Source organism: Saimiri boliviensis, chromosome 3 (genome assembly GCF_048565385.1).
Source record: "Saimiri boliviensis isolate mSaiBol1 chromosome 3, mSaiBol1.pri, whole genome shotgun sequence".
NCBI classification, from domain to species: Eukaryota; Metazoa; Chordata; class Mammalia; order Primates; family Cebidae; genus Saimiri; species Saimiri boliviensis.
In genome coordinates, this window is record NC_133451.1 from 132,888,761 (window position 1) to 132,905,081 (window position 16,321).

At 33.2% G+C, this 16,321-nt stretch overlaps 1 protein-coding gene across 3 annotated transcripts in view; it reads left to right on the plus strand.

Moving 5' to 3' along the window:
* The window catches only part of PDGFC (platelet derived growth factor C), a 213,499-nt gene that overhangs the window by 116,644 nt on the left and 80,534 nt on the right, over positions 1–16,321 (plus strand). For all 3 annotated transcript variants that reach the window (XM_003927945.3, XM_074396791.1, XM_003927946.3), the window contains one exon: positions 5,768–5,963. In XM_003927945.3, coding sequence (XP_003927994.1) covers positions 5,768–5,963 — 196 coding nt within the window. The remainder of the gene's footprint in view (positions 1–5,767; positions 5,964–16,321) is intronic.

The following is a 16,321-nucleotide window of genomic DNA, read 5'->3' on the forward strand; positions in this document are numbered from 1 at the left end:
TGTATATATATATATATACATATATGGATATAATGTGTATATATATATATTCATATATGTGTTTTTGTGTGTGCATGAGATAATTTTAACTAACAATTGTTAAAAGTGAATTTTGTTAGCTAAGAGTTGAGATTGAAAGCAGATGTAGAAATAGCTATATCAACAAACTAGCAACATTAAGATACAGAAGAATTACCGCAGGTGACAAAACAGTGAGCATAACAAAGAATAAATTAAATTGGTGAATATGTGTATTATCAACGTAGTGAATGAGGATGAGAAGTAGATGCATCTCACTTTAAGAGAAATGCATTTTTACATAGTTTGAAAATAACATATATTCACAGGCAAATACATCCAAAATGTCACAGTACATTTGTGAGGCATAGCTGTTTACTGGTGACATGTTGCTGCAGTCTTGAAACAGAAGAGCAGAATCCAGAACTGCCCAACGAAACCAAGATTAGAGATCTACTTCTTTTTACCTAATTTTAATCTTAGCATTTCTTTTCTGCTAAAATCAACATGAAACATTAGCAAAAAGACATGGATGATTTTTTAGGAGTTATATATTATCCAGAAACTTCCTTGTCAGTGTTGTCTTTATTAATAATGTAGCATTTTGAAGTATAATTTGAATTGCGTTTTATGATTCTCTTACTACCACCTTCTTTCACCCATAATATTTCTTTAAAGGGACCAAGAGTATATAATACATGGTAAACATTATAGAATTGCTTTGATTTTAAGTGATAAACTGGCTACTTACAGATATATAGTGATTCTATATAACTGAATTGTATATATAGTGATTCTATATAACTGAATTGTGTATAAACACATATAGTCAACAATTTTATAGTATTTACATCATTAATCTCTCTTCTTTTCCTTTTTTATATTTTTTCTTCATTTTAGTGTTCAGTACCTCTACCTTAAGAGACATTGGGTACAGTAATCTGAAATTGTCTATAATCATAATTTTTAATGTAATATTTATACATATTTTCATTTTTCATGTCAAACTCATTAAGATGTACCAGATTTATTCTTGTTAAAGTATACAAGCATGCAAGGATTATGTAATACATATTTTAGCGATTTGACTGTAAATGTTTGTTTTATTTCTTTGGTAATTTGAGTATATTGTCTGTTGGATATAGGAAAAACAAATGTTCAATAAAATATTCTCAATTTTTCTTGTCCCTAAAATGCTAGTAAAAGTTGTATGTTCAAAAAAAATGACTGTTAAAACTGCAGAATATCAGCACAGAGTCTGAATTTGGTAGACTTAATGTTTGTCGCTTCCTTTTCTTTCTTCTGATTATAGGCCTCGTTGCTTGAGATTTACATAAAACTTTGACAGTCATCTGCAAATCATAAGTGTTTGGTGGCAAACCTCTTTGCATTTTAAGGTGAATTTTCTGGGAGCTGCAATTTATCTTAAAAGAAAATTCACATTTTTTTTTTTAACCACAAATAAGGCCCAGATTTTCAGTCTTTAAATTATGTTTAATTATAGTCTAATTGAATAGTGAATTATAAAGGGAAAAAAAGATGTAAACACAAACTTAAGTATATATATTTTAGCCATGAGCTTTATGACTGAAGATATAAAAATAGAATTCAGATCTTTTAATAGCCATGTAGTTTTTCTAGATTATATGCCAAACACTGCTATATTTGTAATGAGTACCTTGGCTAAAATGCATTTGTTTTGAAGCAAAATAGGGTACATCTTAGGTTTTAATAAATCTGATTGGAAAAAATAATCCATTGAAAATACTAGTTGTCAAAATGAGAAAGACAATCGATATAAACTTACTATAAGTACTTCTGAAATATGTAGATTATTGGAAGAAATTTTGGACAATAGGAAAAAACTCATTGTTACAAGAAATACTTGAAAAGAGACAATTTATGAATTTAAGTTGTGAGAATTAATGATCATTACTTTCTTTTTAATTTTTTTTATATTTTATTTTTGAGGCAAAGTTTCGCTATGGTGTTAACAAGGCTAGAGTGCAGTGGTGCCATCACAGCTCCCTGCAGCCTTAAACTCCTGCGCTTCAGTGATCCTCCCACTTCTGCCTCCCAAGTAGCTGGGACTGAAGGCACATGCCACCATATCCAACTAATTTTTGTATTTTTTTAGAGACAAGTTTTCACCATGTTGCCCCGGGTGGTCTCAAACTCCTGAGCTTAAGGAATCCACCTGCCTTGGTCTCCTAAAATGCTGGGATTACAGACATGAGCCACAGTGCCTGAGCTAAGCATTATTTTCTTAATAAAATTTGTCTATGTAGAGAATTCATCTAACTTTAAAGCTCCTTCTATATTCTTAGGAGATACACTACTGCTAAATAATATTCATAAAAAGGTGCTGATTATATATATGTGTGTGTGTGTGTGCGTGTGTGTGTGTGTGTGTGTGTGTGTGTGTATGTATAATTGCAGCCATTAGCAATATCAAATATTTGCATCTATTAAGAAGAAACATGTTCTGTATAGGGTGCTTGCTACTGAGGAAAAATTTAAGCACTGAGAATAATGGTGGCATTCAGTTAATTATATCTCATAAATAAAATGTTACAATTTTTTGGGGTAGTTTAGGATTAAACAGGTTGTTCTTTAACTTTTAATCACAGTCTAACTAATACATGGCCCTTAATGTTGTATCTTTTGGGAAGTTTCCTCGAACAATATTCTTAAATTGTATTTTATTAATGTGAAATAATGTTAACGTATTTTGATTAACATAAATACTAAATGAAAAGTAGCTGCAGTTACTGTAATGAGTGCTGACAATTCTGAGCAAAAGGAAATATCCATAATTTAAACAGCCTTGTGTGCAATAGGAGGTGTATTAGTTTTCTAATATTATGTAAGAAATTTCTACAAATTTAGCAGCTTAAAGTACCCTGTATCAAATCTCAGTTCTGTCAGTTAGAATTCCAGGCACCGTGTGACTGGATTCTTTTTAAGGGTCTTAAAAGGTTCAGATAAAGGTGTCTGTTAGACTCCTTTCTGGAGGCTGAGGAAAATAATCTGCTTCCAAGCTGGTCATGGTCCTTGATCTTTTAGAACTGAGGTTTTCATTTCCTTGCTGGCTATCATCCTTAGACTGTTCTTAGCTTCTAGAGGCTTCCCACATCCATTGGCACATGGCTTCCTGCATTTTCAAAGCCAGCAATAAGGAATCACCCTACTGTTGAAATCTCTCTCATACTTTGAAGTTTCTCTGGGTTTAAGAAGGACCCAGTTTATCTTTTCAGCTCACTAGATAAAGTTATACGCACCCAAATATTACTAACTCAAAGTCAACTAACCTAATCATGGGAGTGATATCCCATTAGATTTCACACACTCAAGGAGAGAATTATAAAAGGATGAGGGACACTTGGAGATCAGTTTAGAATTCTGCCTATCATAAAGAAAATGAGATCATTGGTAGGAAGAAAAGACGACACAGACTTTAAGATACTGAGTTGAGAGACAGAGAATTGGTTGGTAGAAATAGTTTTAGGTTTTTGGAAGTGAAGGAAATGGAGAAGAGGAAATGGCAGAAAACTAGAATAGAAAGACAAAAGGAAGAAAGAAGAAAAATGTATTTTTTGGGGGGGTTCTAAAACCTTCTAGATTTGTGACAAAGGAGTGCTGGGGTGGGGGTGGAGGGGCTACCCTGGCACTGGCCAGATATGAGGCCCCACCAGCATGTTCCCAGCACCTGCAGGGCAGGGCAAGGCAGGACAGAGGCTGGCATGAGGGTTTAATCTAAAATGTCAGCATTGCATAGGCTCTGGTAATTCTGTTACACAACTTGATGGGACATATCCAAAGGCAGTGAAGACAATGAGGTTTATCCTATTTTGGATAGTAATCAAGTATATAAAAGAAAGGGGATGTTGAGAGGCAAAAGAATGAATAATGGTGCTTATAAAGTAATGGTAATCTCTCCATGATCTTACTGCAAATACAATGTTCTGTTTTGTGCAGTGTATCTCCAAATTATGAAAACCAATGAGGCATTGCCAAAGACTGTTGTTCTGATACTATGAGTATGTAAAAGTTGCACTATGAAACTGTCAGATATCCTACCATGCACATCATGTGTTCAAGGTCCGGTCTAAGTCTTTTACTTAAAAAAAAAGAGTATTAGAAATTCAATAAGGGATATTTATTTATTTTTTCTCATTGGAATTTAACATCCTTAAATTGATGTTTATGGCCTGGAGCCTATAACTAACCTAGTTCTTATATTTCTGTGGTGTGGTTCAATGACTGCTTATTTTATAAATGTCAATTGTGGATTTCATCTCATGGCTAAATCTCAGCTGGTTAAGTATAAGAACACTTCTTTTCTCAGCAATGCCAACTTGGCCTTTCCCTCAATTCTCTCCCCAAAATTCTAATAGAAAGGAAGACAGATATTATTAACAGTATCTTTTAGCATTTTATAAATGTGAAAAGATTCCATGCCTAGTAAACTTGGAAGTCATTTTATACTACACTCTCCCCATGGAAATTCAAAATTCATATTTGTATATTCATGCACTGAGAAGTCTTACAACATTTCTTTATAGTTGTATATTTTAATATTTTCATTTAGTGCTGATAGTTCCCTTATAACAAGAAATTGAGACCATTATTTTGACCTGGTTTTACTTTTCAGAATCATTTAAGATTTGAGGTTAATGAGTAATTCTAGTTCATCTGAAGCTCTGAACTCATACTGCATACCTTTTGTTCCCCACTGGAAGTTATGAGTCCATATAACGAACTATTACTAAGAACCGTCTGCCAGCTCAGTTTCTAAAGCAATAGTAATAAAAATAGGTTAGAAGCCAGAAATGGTGTGTGGTATGGTATGCTGATTGACACTTCAAAGATCAGTGAGAAATGCTGAAGTCCGCCTTTTCTACTAATCCACTTCTGCCTCTTTTCTCTTCACATTTCATTTTCCTCAACTATCTTAAAACTCCTCTTATTTTGCTGTATATAAAATTAATGCAAATCACAGTTGACTAGCTCTGCAGCTCTTATTTTTTTTTTTTTTTTTTTGAGACGGAGTTTCGCTCTTGTTACCCAGGCTGGAGTGCAATGGCACGATCTCGGCTCACCGCAACCTCCGCCTCCTGGGTTCAGGCAATTCTCCTGCCTCAGCCTCCTGAGTAGCTGGGATTATAGGCACGCGCCACCATGCCCAGCTAATTTTTTGTATTTTTAGTAGAGACGGGGTTTCACCATGCTGACCAGGTTGGTCTCGATCTCTCGACCTTGTGATCCACCCGCCTCGGCCTCCCAAAGTGCTGGGATTACAGGCTTGAGCCACCGCGCCCGGCCGAGCAGCTCTTATTTTTAAGTTAGGGAATTTAATTCATTATTTGTATTTTTAAAAATAAAATTGTATCTAGTTTATTTTTATTCTAAAATATCTCATATCTGATACCTTCTCAGAAATTTGAATCTGAACTCAGCTTTATTGTGATTTTAGGACTCCAAAGGAGTTAGTAGTTGACATTTCAATAATTCTAAAAGAGTAATTTGCTATTTTTCATGTGTAAATATAAAGCATTTTTATTCAATCATGATAAAATATTCCCTTTTCTGGATCAATTCTGGAAAGAATGGTATTTGGTGTATAGCAAATAAAACATACTCAGCACTTGTCTGATGTGAAATGCGAATAATAAACACTTATTTTGACAACTATAATTTTTGAAATCTGTTCTCTAAATGTATGTCTGTGTCTCTATTTTTGCTTTAGGAGTACAAGATCCTCAGCATGAGAGAATTATTACTGTGTCTACTAATGGAACTATTCACAGCCCAAGGTTTCCTCGTGCTTATCCAAGAAATATGGTTTTGGTATGGAGATTAGTAGCAGCAGAGGAAAATGTATGGATACAACTTACGTTTGATGAAAGGTTTGGGCTTGAAGACCCAGAAGGTGACATATGCAAGTAAGTTATCATACTTGAAATTCCAACAATTTAACAACTATTAAAGTCTTTCAAATTGCTTATTTTTGGTGATCTGATTTTAAAAGACATCTGTTTTATTTTTCTGGTGATCTAAGAAATGTCTAACCTTATTTAAGCTATGTTTTATTTGAAGTCTTTATTTAAAATCAGAAGACACGTGCATGTGCATACATAGTCATTATTTTCTACCTACTTCTAAAATGATTTAATATAATTTATGGTAAAAAAAGTATATATAATAAACCATTTAAAATAAGGAATAGAGAATACAATGCTACATAAAGGAAGGTAGTTGTGCTAGAAAATGTTAAGTTGCAGTTAGTGCTAAAAATCTTATATTTGACCTTCCTCATTGCCAAATCAATAAAATAAACGATAAGCTACTAAAAGGAAAAGCTCTATCCACGGGTACGTATTAGCTGGATACATGCACATGCATAGGACTAAGAAGTTTGAGTATTACATCAAGAAGAAATATAGTTCAGAAAGCAGAATTAGAAATTTAGGCTAATGTTATGCCTTGCCAGGTAGGAATTTATCATAATTATCCGAGAAGCATTCATGAACCAAAGTTAGCTGGAGTATTCCGCCCACACAAAAGACCACCTACTGGATGTCATACAAATATGACTCTGTAAATCCCATATGAATACACTTGTCAAGGTTGGGTGGGCTTACCGAAGATTTTTCACTTCAATGACATTTGTATAACATGAAAATATTTTACTTGAACCTCTTCACTGGATTTTTTATTTTCTCTTTGATATACAAGTTAAAAGAGAATTTTCATCTCATGGTGTATTACAGATAAATATTTCAGTACAAATGAAATAAACTTTGTACTTGCTGTCATCACAGTTTGTATCTTCAGCATCACATAGTTACATACTCTCCACGTTTGTTCTTTCTGTGACTATGCATTTCATGTTGTTTTTTTCCTTCCATCTGTAATTTTAGATTTTGATAACTAGAAGCTACCCTGATTCTCTTTAGAAAACGACCAGAGGAGTAAAAGCAGATGCCGTATATCTCATTCAGATTTTGTACCTAAACAAATGCTAAACCCATGTTTTCTAATACCTGTTTAGGCAGTTTTTCATCATGCTGTGCTGAACCTCTTGTCTTTTTTTTTTTTTTTTTAATAAACAAGGTTTCATAATCTTGTCAAAAATTACAAGAGGTGTAAGATTTTGCCCTACTTGGAAAGTAGTAAACAGTCCTGCCAGTTTCCTGGATGCTAATGGAAGACACGAGGCTTCTGGGTCAGAGACAAAGGAGCAAAAGTCGCAGCCACTGGAGTATTACTAGCACTTTCTTGTGCTTTCTCCTAAGTTCCAATTCCCACAGATCAACACCAAGAGAGCCATGTGACACCTGCTACCTGTTTTCCTCCCTGATTACACCTTCTTGTCACTGCAGATATAAGCATTGTTCTAAATTTTGTTACTCATTCTCCTGATTTTCTCTGTAATTTTACCAGAAGTACCTATTTCTCTATGTGTGATCTTTCAAAAATAGTTAATTCCTTGCCTGTTTTGAAATATGTATCAATGGAATAATACTATGTGTTTTTTTTTTTATGATTTAACATGTTTCAAAACAAGCAAACCTAAAAAAAGTTGCTTTAAAATTAGTTCATGTTCAGGCAGATAGCTTATTAGATCATGTATTGTCTTTGATGTACAATAAATAACCTTTTTTGTGTCTTCTACTTTGATGAGCATCTGACATGTTCCCAGTTCTCCTTGTGCAAAAATGCAAGAAAACATTGAGACTTTCTGAGAATGTTTTCAGTGTCTTAAGATATTTATACTATCAACTTTACTAGGTAGAGTTAAATTGTTTTTTTAAAGTGACCAGTTTATACGTTTCCCAACAAGTCACAAAAATTTTTTGTTGCACTGCATTCTCACCAACTTCTGTTCTGTCTTCTTTTTTTTTTTTTTTAAGAAATTGGTAATATGGGTGAAATTATACCTCATTATTGGTTTTATTTTGTTTTTCTGATTGCTAATAAGGTTGAGAAATTTTTGTGTTTATTATTACTCATTCATATTGCCTGTTTATCGTGCCTGCTTATGTCTTTTACCCATTTTGTATTGATCTGTTTGACTATTTAAATCTTGCCTTTAATTTTCCTTTATTTATGTGGAATTTATTTATGTTTGTGGTATGAAGTTTTTCAGGAGGGTATCCAATAGTGTGCCAACGTCATTTACTGAACAGTCATTTTTTTCCCCAATGAAGTACAAAGTCAGCTAGGTCGCAGATGAGGTTTCTGTATGGAATCTGCTCTGTTTCTTCTGTTACTTTGGTCAGTTTTGTTTTTCTTAATTGAATGGCACTGTCTTAACTGCTGGAGCATTATGGAAGCTTTGTGATAAGCAAGTCTCACCTTATTTTATTCTCATTTTGGAACATTCTGTCTGTTTTGCTTTTTAATATAAAAATAGGTTGTAGAGTTCATTGAAAGCTACTGTTTTCAATCTTTTCAATCTTGAGAAATAGGTTGTCAAGTTCCTTGAAAACTACTGTTGTCATTTTTATTGTAAAACATTGAATATACAGATCATGTTGAAGAGAATTGACATCACAGTAATAGTGACTCTGTCCTTGAGAACTTCATTTACATTGCTCCATTTATTGGAGTCTTCTGTAATAGTCTGTATGGTTTTAAAATTTTGTTCATAATAATATCACACATTCTTTATTTAGAGTTAGTTCTAGTTTTCTTATAGGCTAATGCTGAAATCTTTTGTTGACACTACATTTTCTAACTGTATATTGTTGGTGTTTAGAAAAGCAATCAATTTCTTAGTATTGATCTTATATCTAGAAAACTCAGCAAGCTTTTTCAGTTTTTTGACAGTTGCTGTGGAAATTATATTTTATTTATGCAAAAGATGATATGGTTTGTGAAAAGAAAGATTTTATTTTTCTTTCGACTCTTTCACTTTTTCTTTTCTATTTCATTATGTTGTTGATTGAATTAGTATGTATCTGTCTTCTTCCTGCTTTTTTTAACTTAAACTTTAATATTTGGAATAACTTTAGATTTGTAGGATGTTGTAAAGATAGTACAGAGAGTTTTTGCATACTTTTAATTCAGGTTCCTCCGATGTTAACATTCTACATAACTTTGGCATATTTGTATAGTTTAAGAAATCAACATTCATACAGTATTATTAACAACTCCAGGTCTTATTTGGATGTCAATAGTTTTTCCTGTTTATGACTTTTTTCTGTTTCAGGATCTTCTTCAGAATAAACTCATTGCATTTAGTTGTAATGTCTTGTTAGTCTTCTAGAATCTGTGACTGTCTTTCCTTATGTCTCATGACTAGACAGTTCTGAACAATAAATAAAACTAGATGATTTTAAAGAATAATATTTTTAAAGGTAAAATGGTCAGGTATTTTTTAGAATGGCTCCCCAGTTTAGGTTGTTCACACAGTTTGTCATGCTTACAATGAGACTATATGTCTTGGGGAAGAATTACAAATAGGTGATATGCCCTTACCAAATCAGGAAGTACATACAATCAGCCTTACTCTATAAGTGATCATGTTAGCTTTGATCACTTAGGTGGTCTCTGCTGGGCTTCTGCTCTGGTGAGGTAATGTATTTTCATTTCATATTCTATTATTTGGAAGTATGTAGCTAACTCCAGCCCACACTCAAGGAGATACTGATTAAGCTCCACCTCCTAAAAGGTGTTTGCATATATTATTTGGAATTCTTCAGCAAAGAAGATTTGTCTGTCCTTCCTTTTTTTCATTTCTTCCTTTTGTCATTTCTATTAGTAAAAATTAATAAATATATATTTTATTCTATGTATTACAACCAAATTCTGTCATTATTAACTCTCTTGTTGAAATTGTTCTGTCTGTGGCCATTGGGCCCAAAAGAGTTTCTGTTAACATGTCAATATTGATTATGTTGGTTGATGAAGGTTTATGTTTTGTTTTGTTTTCTTTCAATTTACTTTATCATTTGAAGTACTTTTTTTCATTTTTATTTTGCCAACAGGTATTTTCCCCTTAGGGAAAATGCCTTTATTATTCTTTTCTTTTGGATTTACAAGTAAGTTGCCAACATTATGACACTTTGTACCCACTATATGTTGTTTAAGAACAAGGATATTTCCCAAGGAACATCAGTACCAGTGTCATGTGAAATAAATTTAACATTAATATGAAACTCTTACCCAGTGTTTTTCATCATCCAGAAATATTTTTTAATCATTTCTTTTCAATTTTTGATCTAATAAAAAATTATAAATTTTGTATTGCATTTGATTATTGTAACTCTTTCATCTACTTTAGTCTGTAGGGGCTCCTTGCCTTTTCTTAGCTTTCATGACATTGATATTTTGAACAATTACAGAGCATTTGTTCTACAGACTCTCAATATTAATTGATCTGAATATTTCTTCATAATTACATCCTGATTAAATATACTGGCCAGAATGCTCTATGTGATAAGTATTTTTCAGTTGCTTACAATGTCACTTTCTTGCATTGTCAGTGACATGAGTTTGATGACTATCCACCAGATTTCTCTGTTGTGAAAGTGCTTTGTTCTTCTACACTGTAATCAATGTGATTTATGGGGGTATACTTTTAAAACATGTAAATCTTGTTCTGTGACAATCTGTCACCCAATTTTTTTTAACATCCATTTATGATTTCTACTTTTAAAGTCAGTTACTCGTTTTACAGTTTCTAGGCATTTTTCTGAAGTTTTAAGTTCTATTGTCATTAGAGTTTTCACAAAACATCCTTAATGTATTTTAATTTCTGCTGCATCTCTAACTGTGTCTTTTGTTTTATTGCTAATATTGTTTTGTGTTCACTCCTCTTTATTTGGCTTTTCTTTTCTCTTTTCTCACTTAGTTTTGTCAATGGTTCGGTTTATTTATTGTTCTTTCAAAGAAAACACATTTTGGCTCTGTTAATACTGTTAAAGAATAAGGGTTTAAAAGGTGAAATTATGACTTCTCTCTATATATTAAGTAAACAACTAATTTTATTTAACTTATTAACAAAGAGAACAATCAGATGTTAAAACCGGTTTAATGACAATTCAAAAAACAGTTTTAGATTGGGAATATAGAAATAAATGTGCAAATGGAGGCAAAACTGGCCTCTTCCAAAGTCAGAGAGAGAAGTCAATTGAACTTCCACAGGGCATAGTTTATTTATATGTCTGTAGACAATAATTATTTTTTATTTGATATACATCATTTATACCTTACTGAGTTGTAAAACAGTTCAACGTCAATGAAAGATGCTGAGCTCCGACAGAATTGGAATTAGATAGCCAGGAAGGAATTATCCATAGCAGAAATTATGAATACTTTCCCACAAAGCACAACTCTTTCTCCACATGTCCAGCTTCTCTCTATATATATATGTATTTTTAAATTTATTTTCTTGTATTCCTTATGTCTTTTGTTCTCTTCTCTTATGAAATATTTCTAACTTCTGAAGTTGAATGTAATTTTAAACCTTTTATTTTTTAATTGTTCATGTAAACTAAATAATTTCTTTACAGATATTCTGTTTTCTATGTGCCCTGCCAATTTTCATGATCTGGTATTTTAATTTTTGTCCAATTTAAGATTTTTATAATATCTATTGCATTCTTCTCTTAAAGTATAGATTATCTAGAAGCAATTTTTAAATTTTTGTATATGTGAGTTTTTAATATTTTAAAATATTTGGTTTTTTCAAATACTCATTTTCAAACAGTGCATGCTCTTGCAGTAGTGTATGTATATATCTGTTACATCAATTTTAGTTGTGCACAGCATCTGTGTCTTTCTGATATTTTCTTTGTTATATATTAATTTCTGAGACAGTTGCATGAAATTATTTTAATAAAGGATACTTGTATTTACGAATTTCACCTTGTTGGTCTGTCAAAAGCTTTACATCATTTAAAATTATGGTAGTTGATGCATACAAGTTCAAAAATGTAATATTCTTTATTGTTACTAATTTTTTGTTTTAGCCTCAAAGTATATTATGCCTAATATTAATTTAGCAACATCAAGTAATTTTGGTTATTTTTTTGTCCGGCATTCTTTCCATTATTTTCCTTTCAACTTTTTTCTGTCCTTGTTTGTGTGTGTACAGTCATGTTAGTGTGTGTGTCTGTGTATGTTATAGTTGTCTTTCTAGAAAGGAACATGAGTAGCATTAAAAAATTCCAAAGAAATCTTCATATTTCACTGTGGAATTTAATCTAGTACATTGATTGTTTGTATGGATATTTTGGATTCCATTCTATTAATTATTTTTGTACTTATTTTCCTGTTGCTTCAGTTTCCTTTTTTTGCGTTCATTTAGCTTGTCTTCTTCTCATTCCATTTTTCTTTTCTACTGATTTAGACTGTACATCAGTTTTTGTTTTTTAATGAGTACCTTAGAAGTGCATACGTAACTTAAAAATATCTAAAACCAATCGTTGTTTTCCCTATCCCAAATACGTAACTGAGAACAACTTAACTAACTAAATGCTAGCTTCTAAGACAACATGACACTATGCAGAGAAAACCAATCCAAATGTCCATCAATGATAGACTGGATAAAGAAAATATGGCACATATACACCATGGAAATGTCATGGATGAGTTATCAGTGGGCTTCTGGTCCTCTGCTTTATACAGTCATAGCTTATTATTTGTTGATGATGTCTCCTTCAAAGCTTCTGATGTCATGGACATGATATCCCTAGGTGGACACTTTGTGTAGAGGCAAGATCTTGCTCTGTTGGCCAGGTTGGACTATAGTACTGTAGTGTGGTCTTGGCTCACTGCAGCTTGAAGTCCTGGTCCTGGGTGATATTCCCACCTAAGCCTTTTGATGAACATGATTCCAGGTACACATCACCATGCCTGTCTATTTTTATTTTCATTTTTGTAGAAACAAGGTCTTGCTATATGGTCCAGACTGATCTTTAACTCTTGGCCTCAAGTGATCCTGCTACCTGAGCCTTTCAAAGTGCTTGGATTATACACTTGAGCCACTGCACCCAGAGCAGGAGGGCACATTTTTAGTGGAAAGCTTCTTAACGATTTTTCTTCTGTTTATTCCTCTTCTGAAATAAATAATATACCTATTATATATACAATTTTACAAAGAGAAGGATGATGAGAGACAGCATTTGAAAAAGGATGGATTAATCAGTCTGTCCCATTTTAAAATAGTGCTTCATCTTCACCAAAACCTCTTCCTTTTAGAACAATTATTATAACTGGTCCAATCAAGAAAAAGGGTAATGAGTTATAGGAATGCTACATCTATTAAATGAAATAAACAGACTTTTTAAATATTTAGAATTTCAGATGGTCAAAATTATTAAGTTTTTCTTTATAATGAAAAAAGTTTAGACATTTTTTGTTCTTCCTTCTGTTTATAACAAAATAAATATGACCTTATTATTTACTCATTCATTTACTCTTATAGTCAATAAACATTTATCTTCTAATTATCTGCAACAGTAAGTATAACTTAATTAAATTTTCTTTATTTCTCCTTTATTCTTAGAAGTTAGTTAAACTGGACATAAAGTTTTAGATTGTGTTAGTGTAGTAAGTATAACCTACCACAGTAAGTGTGGTAGGTAATTAGAAGACAGCAGTAAATAAGAGATTGCTCATGTCCTCAGCTAGCTCACAGTCTGAGTCAAGAGGCAGACAAATATATAAACAATTAAGATAAAATGCTATGAATCCTAGTATACAATAGAGTTACTACTGTAACTATGTTTAGACTACTTTTTGTTCATTTTCTAATTTATACCATAACTGTGTATCTTTACCATCAGCACTCTCTAAGTAATTGTTATTAATTCATTATGGAGATATCGGGCTGGATAGATTAACCCTTCCATGCAGACCTCAAAAACTCAAACATTCATTTTCTGTGTTTCACTCTAGTATAGTTTTCAAGGATATTATAGATCACTTGTATCAGTGTTACAATGCCAGTGCAAGCTGTGGATGATAACATTTAAGGAAATGTTATTTTATGAAAACAATAAAATATTCCTTAGTTGCATGACCACAGAAATGAAATAAAGGCAGTATTGTTTATTTGGTGATAATGGCTTTAGTGGCCAGTAAGTACATCATAAGAATTTATTTTCTAAGCAGAATGCTTTCATTAGCCCCTTAAAAGGATTGAGGAAAATGAAAGGCACTACTAGTCCATATTTAGCATAAGCAATCTTAAATTTTAGCCCGGAGAGATACAAAGAAATCATTCTCCCCATCCTAAATCCACAACACTGGTCTGAGAATAAGTAACTGGGTTTTGGACAGTAACTGACAATTTCAGTCTTGTTCATGATGTCAGGAAAAAGACAGAATAAGCAAACAAACAAAAAATTCAGAACCTCTGTAAGATATGTTTTGGGAAGCCTACTATAAGGGCAGAAAAGAACATTTGCCCAGTATTGTGGATGATGCCATGGTTCCTTTCTGTGGTATGCCTGCCTCAGACGCTGGCAAGGGGAAGGGGAAGCATTACATATCCCCAGGACTTGCCTTAGTGGCCCAGCTGTGCTGAAGCACATGCATGGTGGTTACTGTCTCACCCTCTTTAGACTGCTATGACAAACCATAAACTGGGTGGTTTATAAAGCACAGAATTTTTTTTTCACAATTCTGGATGCTGGGAAGGCCAAGATCAAGACACCAGCAGATTCTGTGACAGCAAGGGAGGGCCAGCTTCCTGGTTCAAAGATGACTGTCTTTTCTTTGTGTCTTCCCATTGTCAAATGTGTGAGGGATCTCTCATAGGCCCCTTCTGTAAGAGTGCTGATCCCGTTAATGGCCTAATCACCTCCCAAATACACTACTTCAAATACCATCACCTTAGGGGTTAGGATTTCACATATGAGTTTTGCAAGGACACAAACATTCAAACCATACCAGTGACCTAAACAAATCACTATAGCTTTAAGGAAGAAGAGGAGGGTATGTTGTAGTTGTGTAGGCAAACATAGTGCTATGGCTTTAAATAAGAAGTAATCTAATCCACAGTGCTATGGCTTTAAATAAGAAGTAATCTAAGTATTGAAGCATAGAATGATTAGTCATAATGAGGAGATAGATGGGAATGTAATATATATTGGGTCTTGAAAACTAGGTAGGATGTCAGTAGCTGACTAGTCCCTAATGGAAACTCAGTAACAGTTACTGAAAATGAAATAGTAGGTGGATTATAGAGAAATGAGAACTCCAAATAGTGTTAGACTGGATATAGAGAAAATAATTTAAGAACGTTGACTTTCTCTGGAGCCTGAGATGCATTGGAGGTGTGGTAAGTTGGGGGTGTGTAATAGTAGAGAGGACTAAATTGTGAAGAACTTTGAATACTAAGCTGAGAGATTTAAACTTCCCTTTTTATGCTATCAGAAGAAATGGTTTTATTGCAGAGCAAGGTCATGTACTGGTCTGTATTTTAGAAAGAGAATGCTGATAGAACTATGCAGAGTCTATTGAAGGAATTTTGTTATTTAGTCGGAGGTATTTTGTTATTTCTCAAACACAGAACTTTAGAGGTATATATTTTCTCATACTTAAAGTTTGCCTAATTTTTTCTTCTGCTCGATGCATTAATAAAAAGCATGTTGCTCTCTTACATGCACTCTGTGTAGGAGTGGGAATAGGGTTGGCTGTGTACTGGTGTGCAAAGAAAACCTTTAAACCATCCCAATTCTTTTTCTTTGAAAGATTTGTTATCTTTTTCTCCAGAGCACAAGCTTTGGGAGAAACAAAATGACCCATTTAAATATTGCTGCCACTATAAACATTTATATTGAAGACAAACCAAAGAGTAACTTAAGAGAGCTAAATGTCCATTCTGTTATAGAAAAGATGGCCTTTCTCTTTTTTCTTTGAGTTGAGCATGGAAATTTTACATTGGGACCTGAGAATAGGAGAGACCAATATTACATCAGGTCCAGAAATAACCTGACCATTCTGCCAGGTATATGCCATAACAAAATAACTTTCCGAACAGGTAAAGGCTTACATTGTAAGATGTAGGGATTCATATAAGGAAATATTAATTGAACACTCTTTTATCAAGTGACTACAGATGCTTAGTTAGTGTGTTTGTCCATTCTCATGCTGCTATAAAGAACTGCCTGAGGCCAGGTGTAGTGGCTTATGCCTGTAATCCCAGTACTTTGGAGGCCAAGATGGGCGGATCACCAGAGATCAGCAGTTCGACACCAGCCTAGCTAATTTCATAAAACCCTGACTCTATCAAAAACAATGAGCTGGGCATGGTGGCATGCACTTGTAATCACAGTTACTTGGG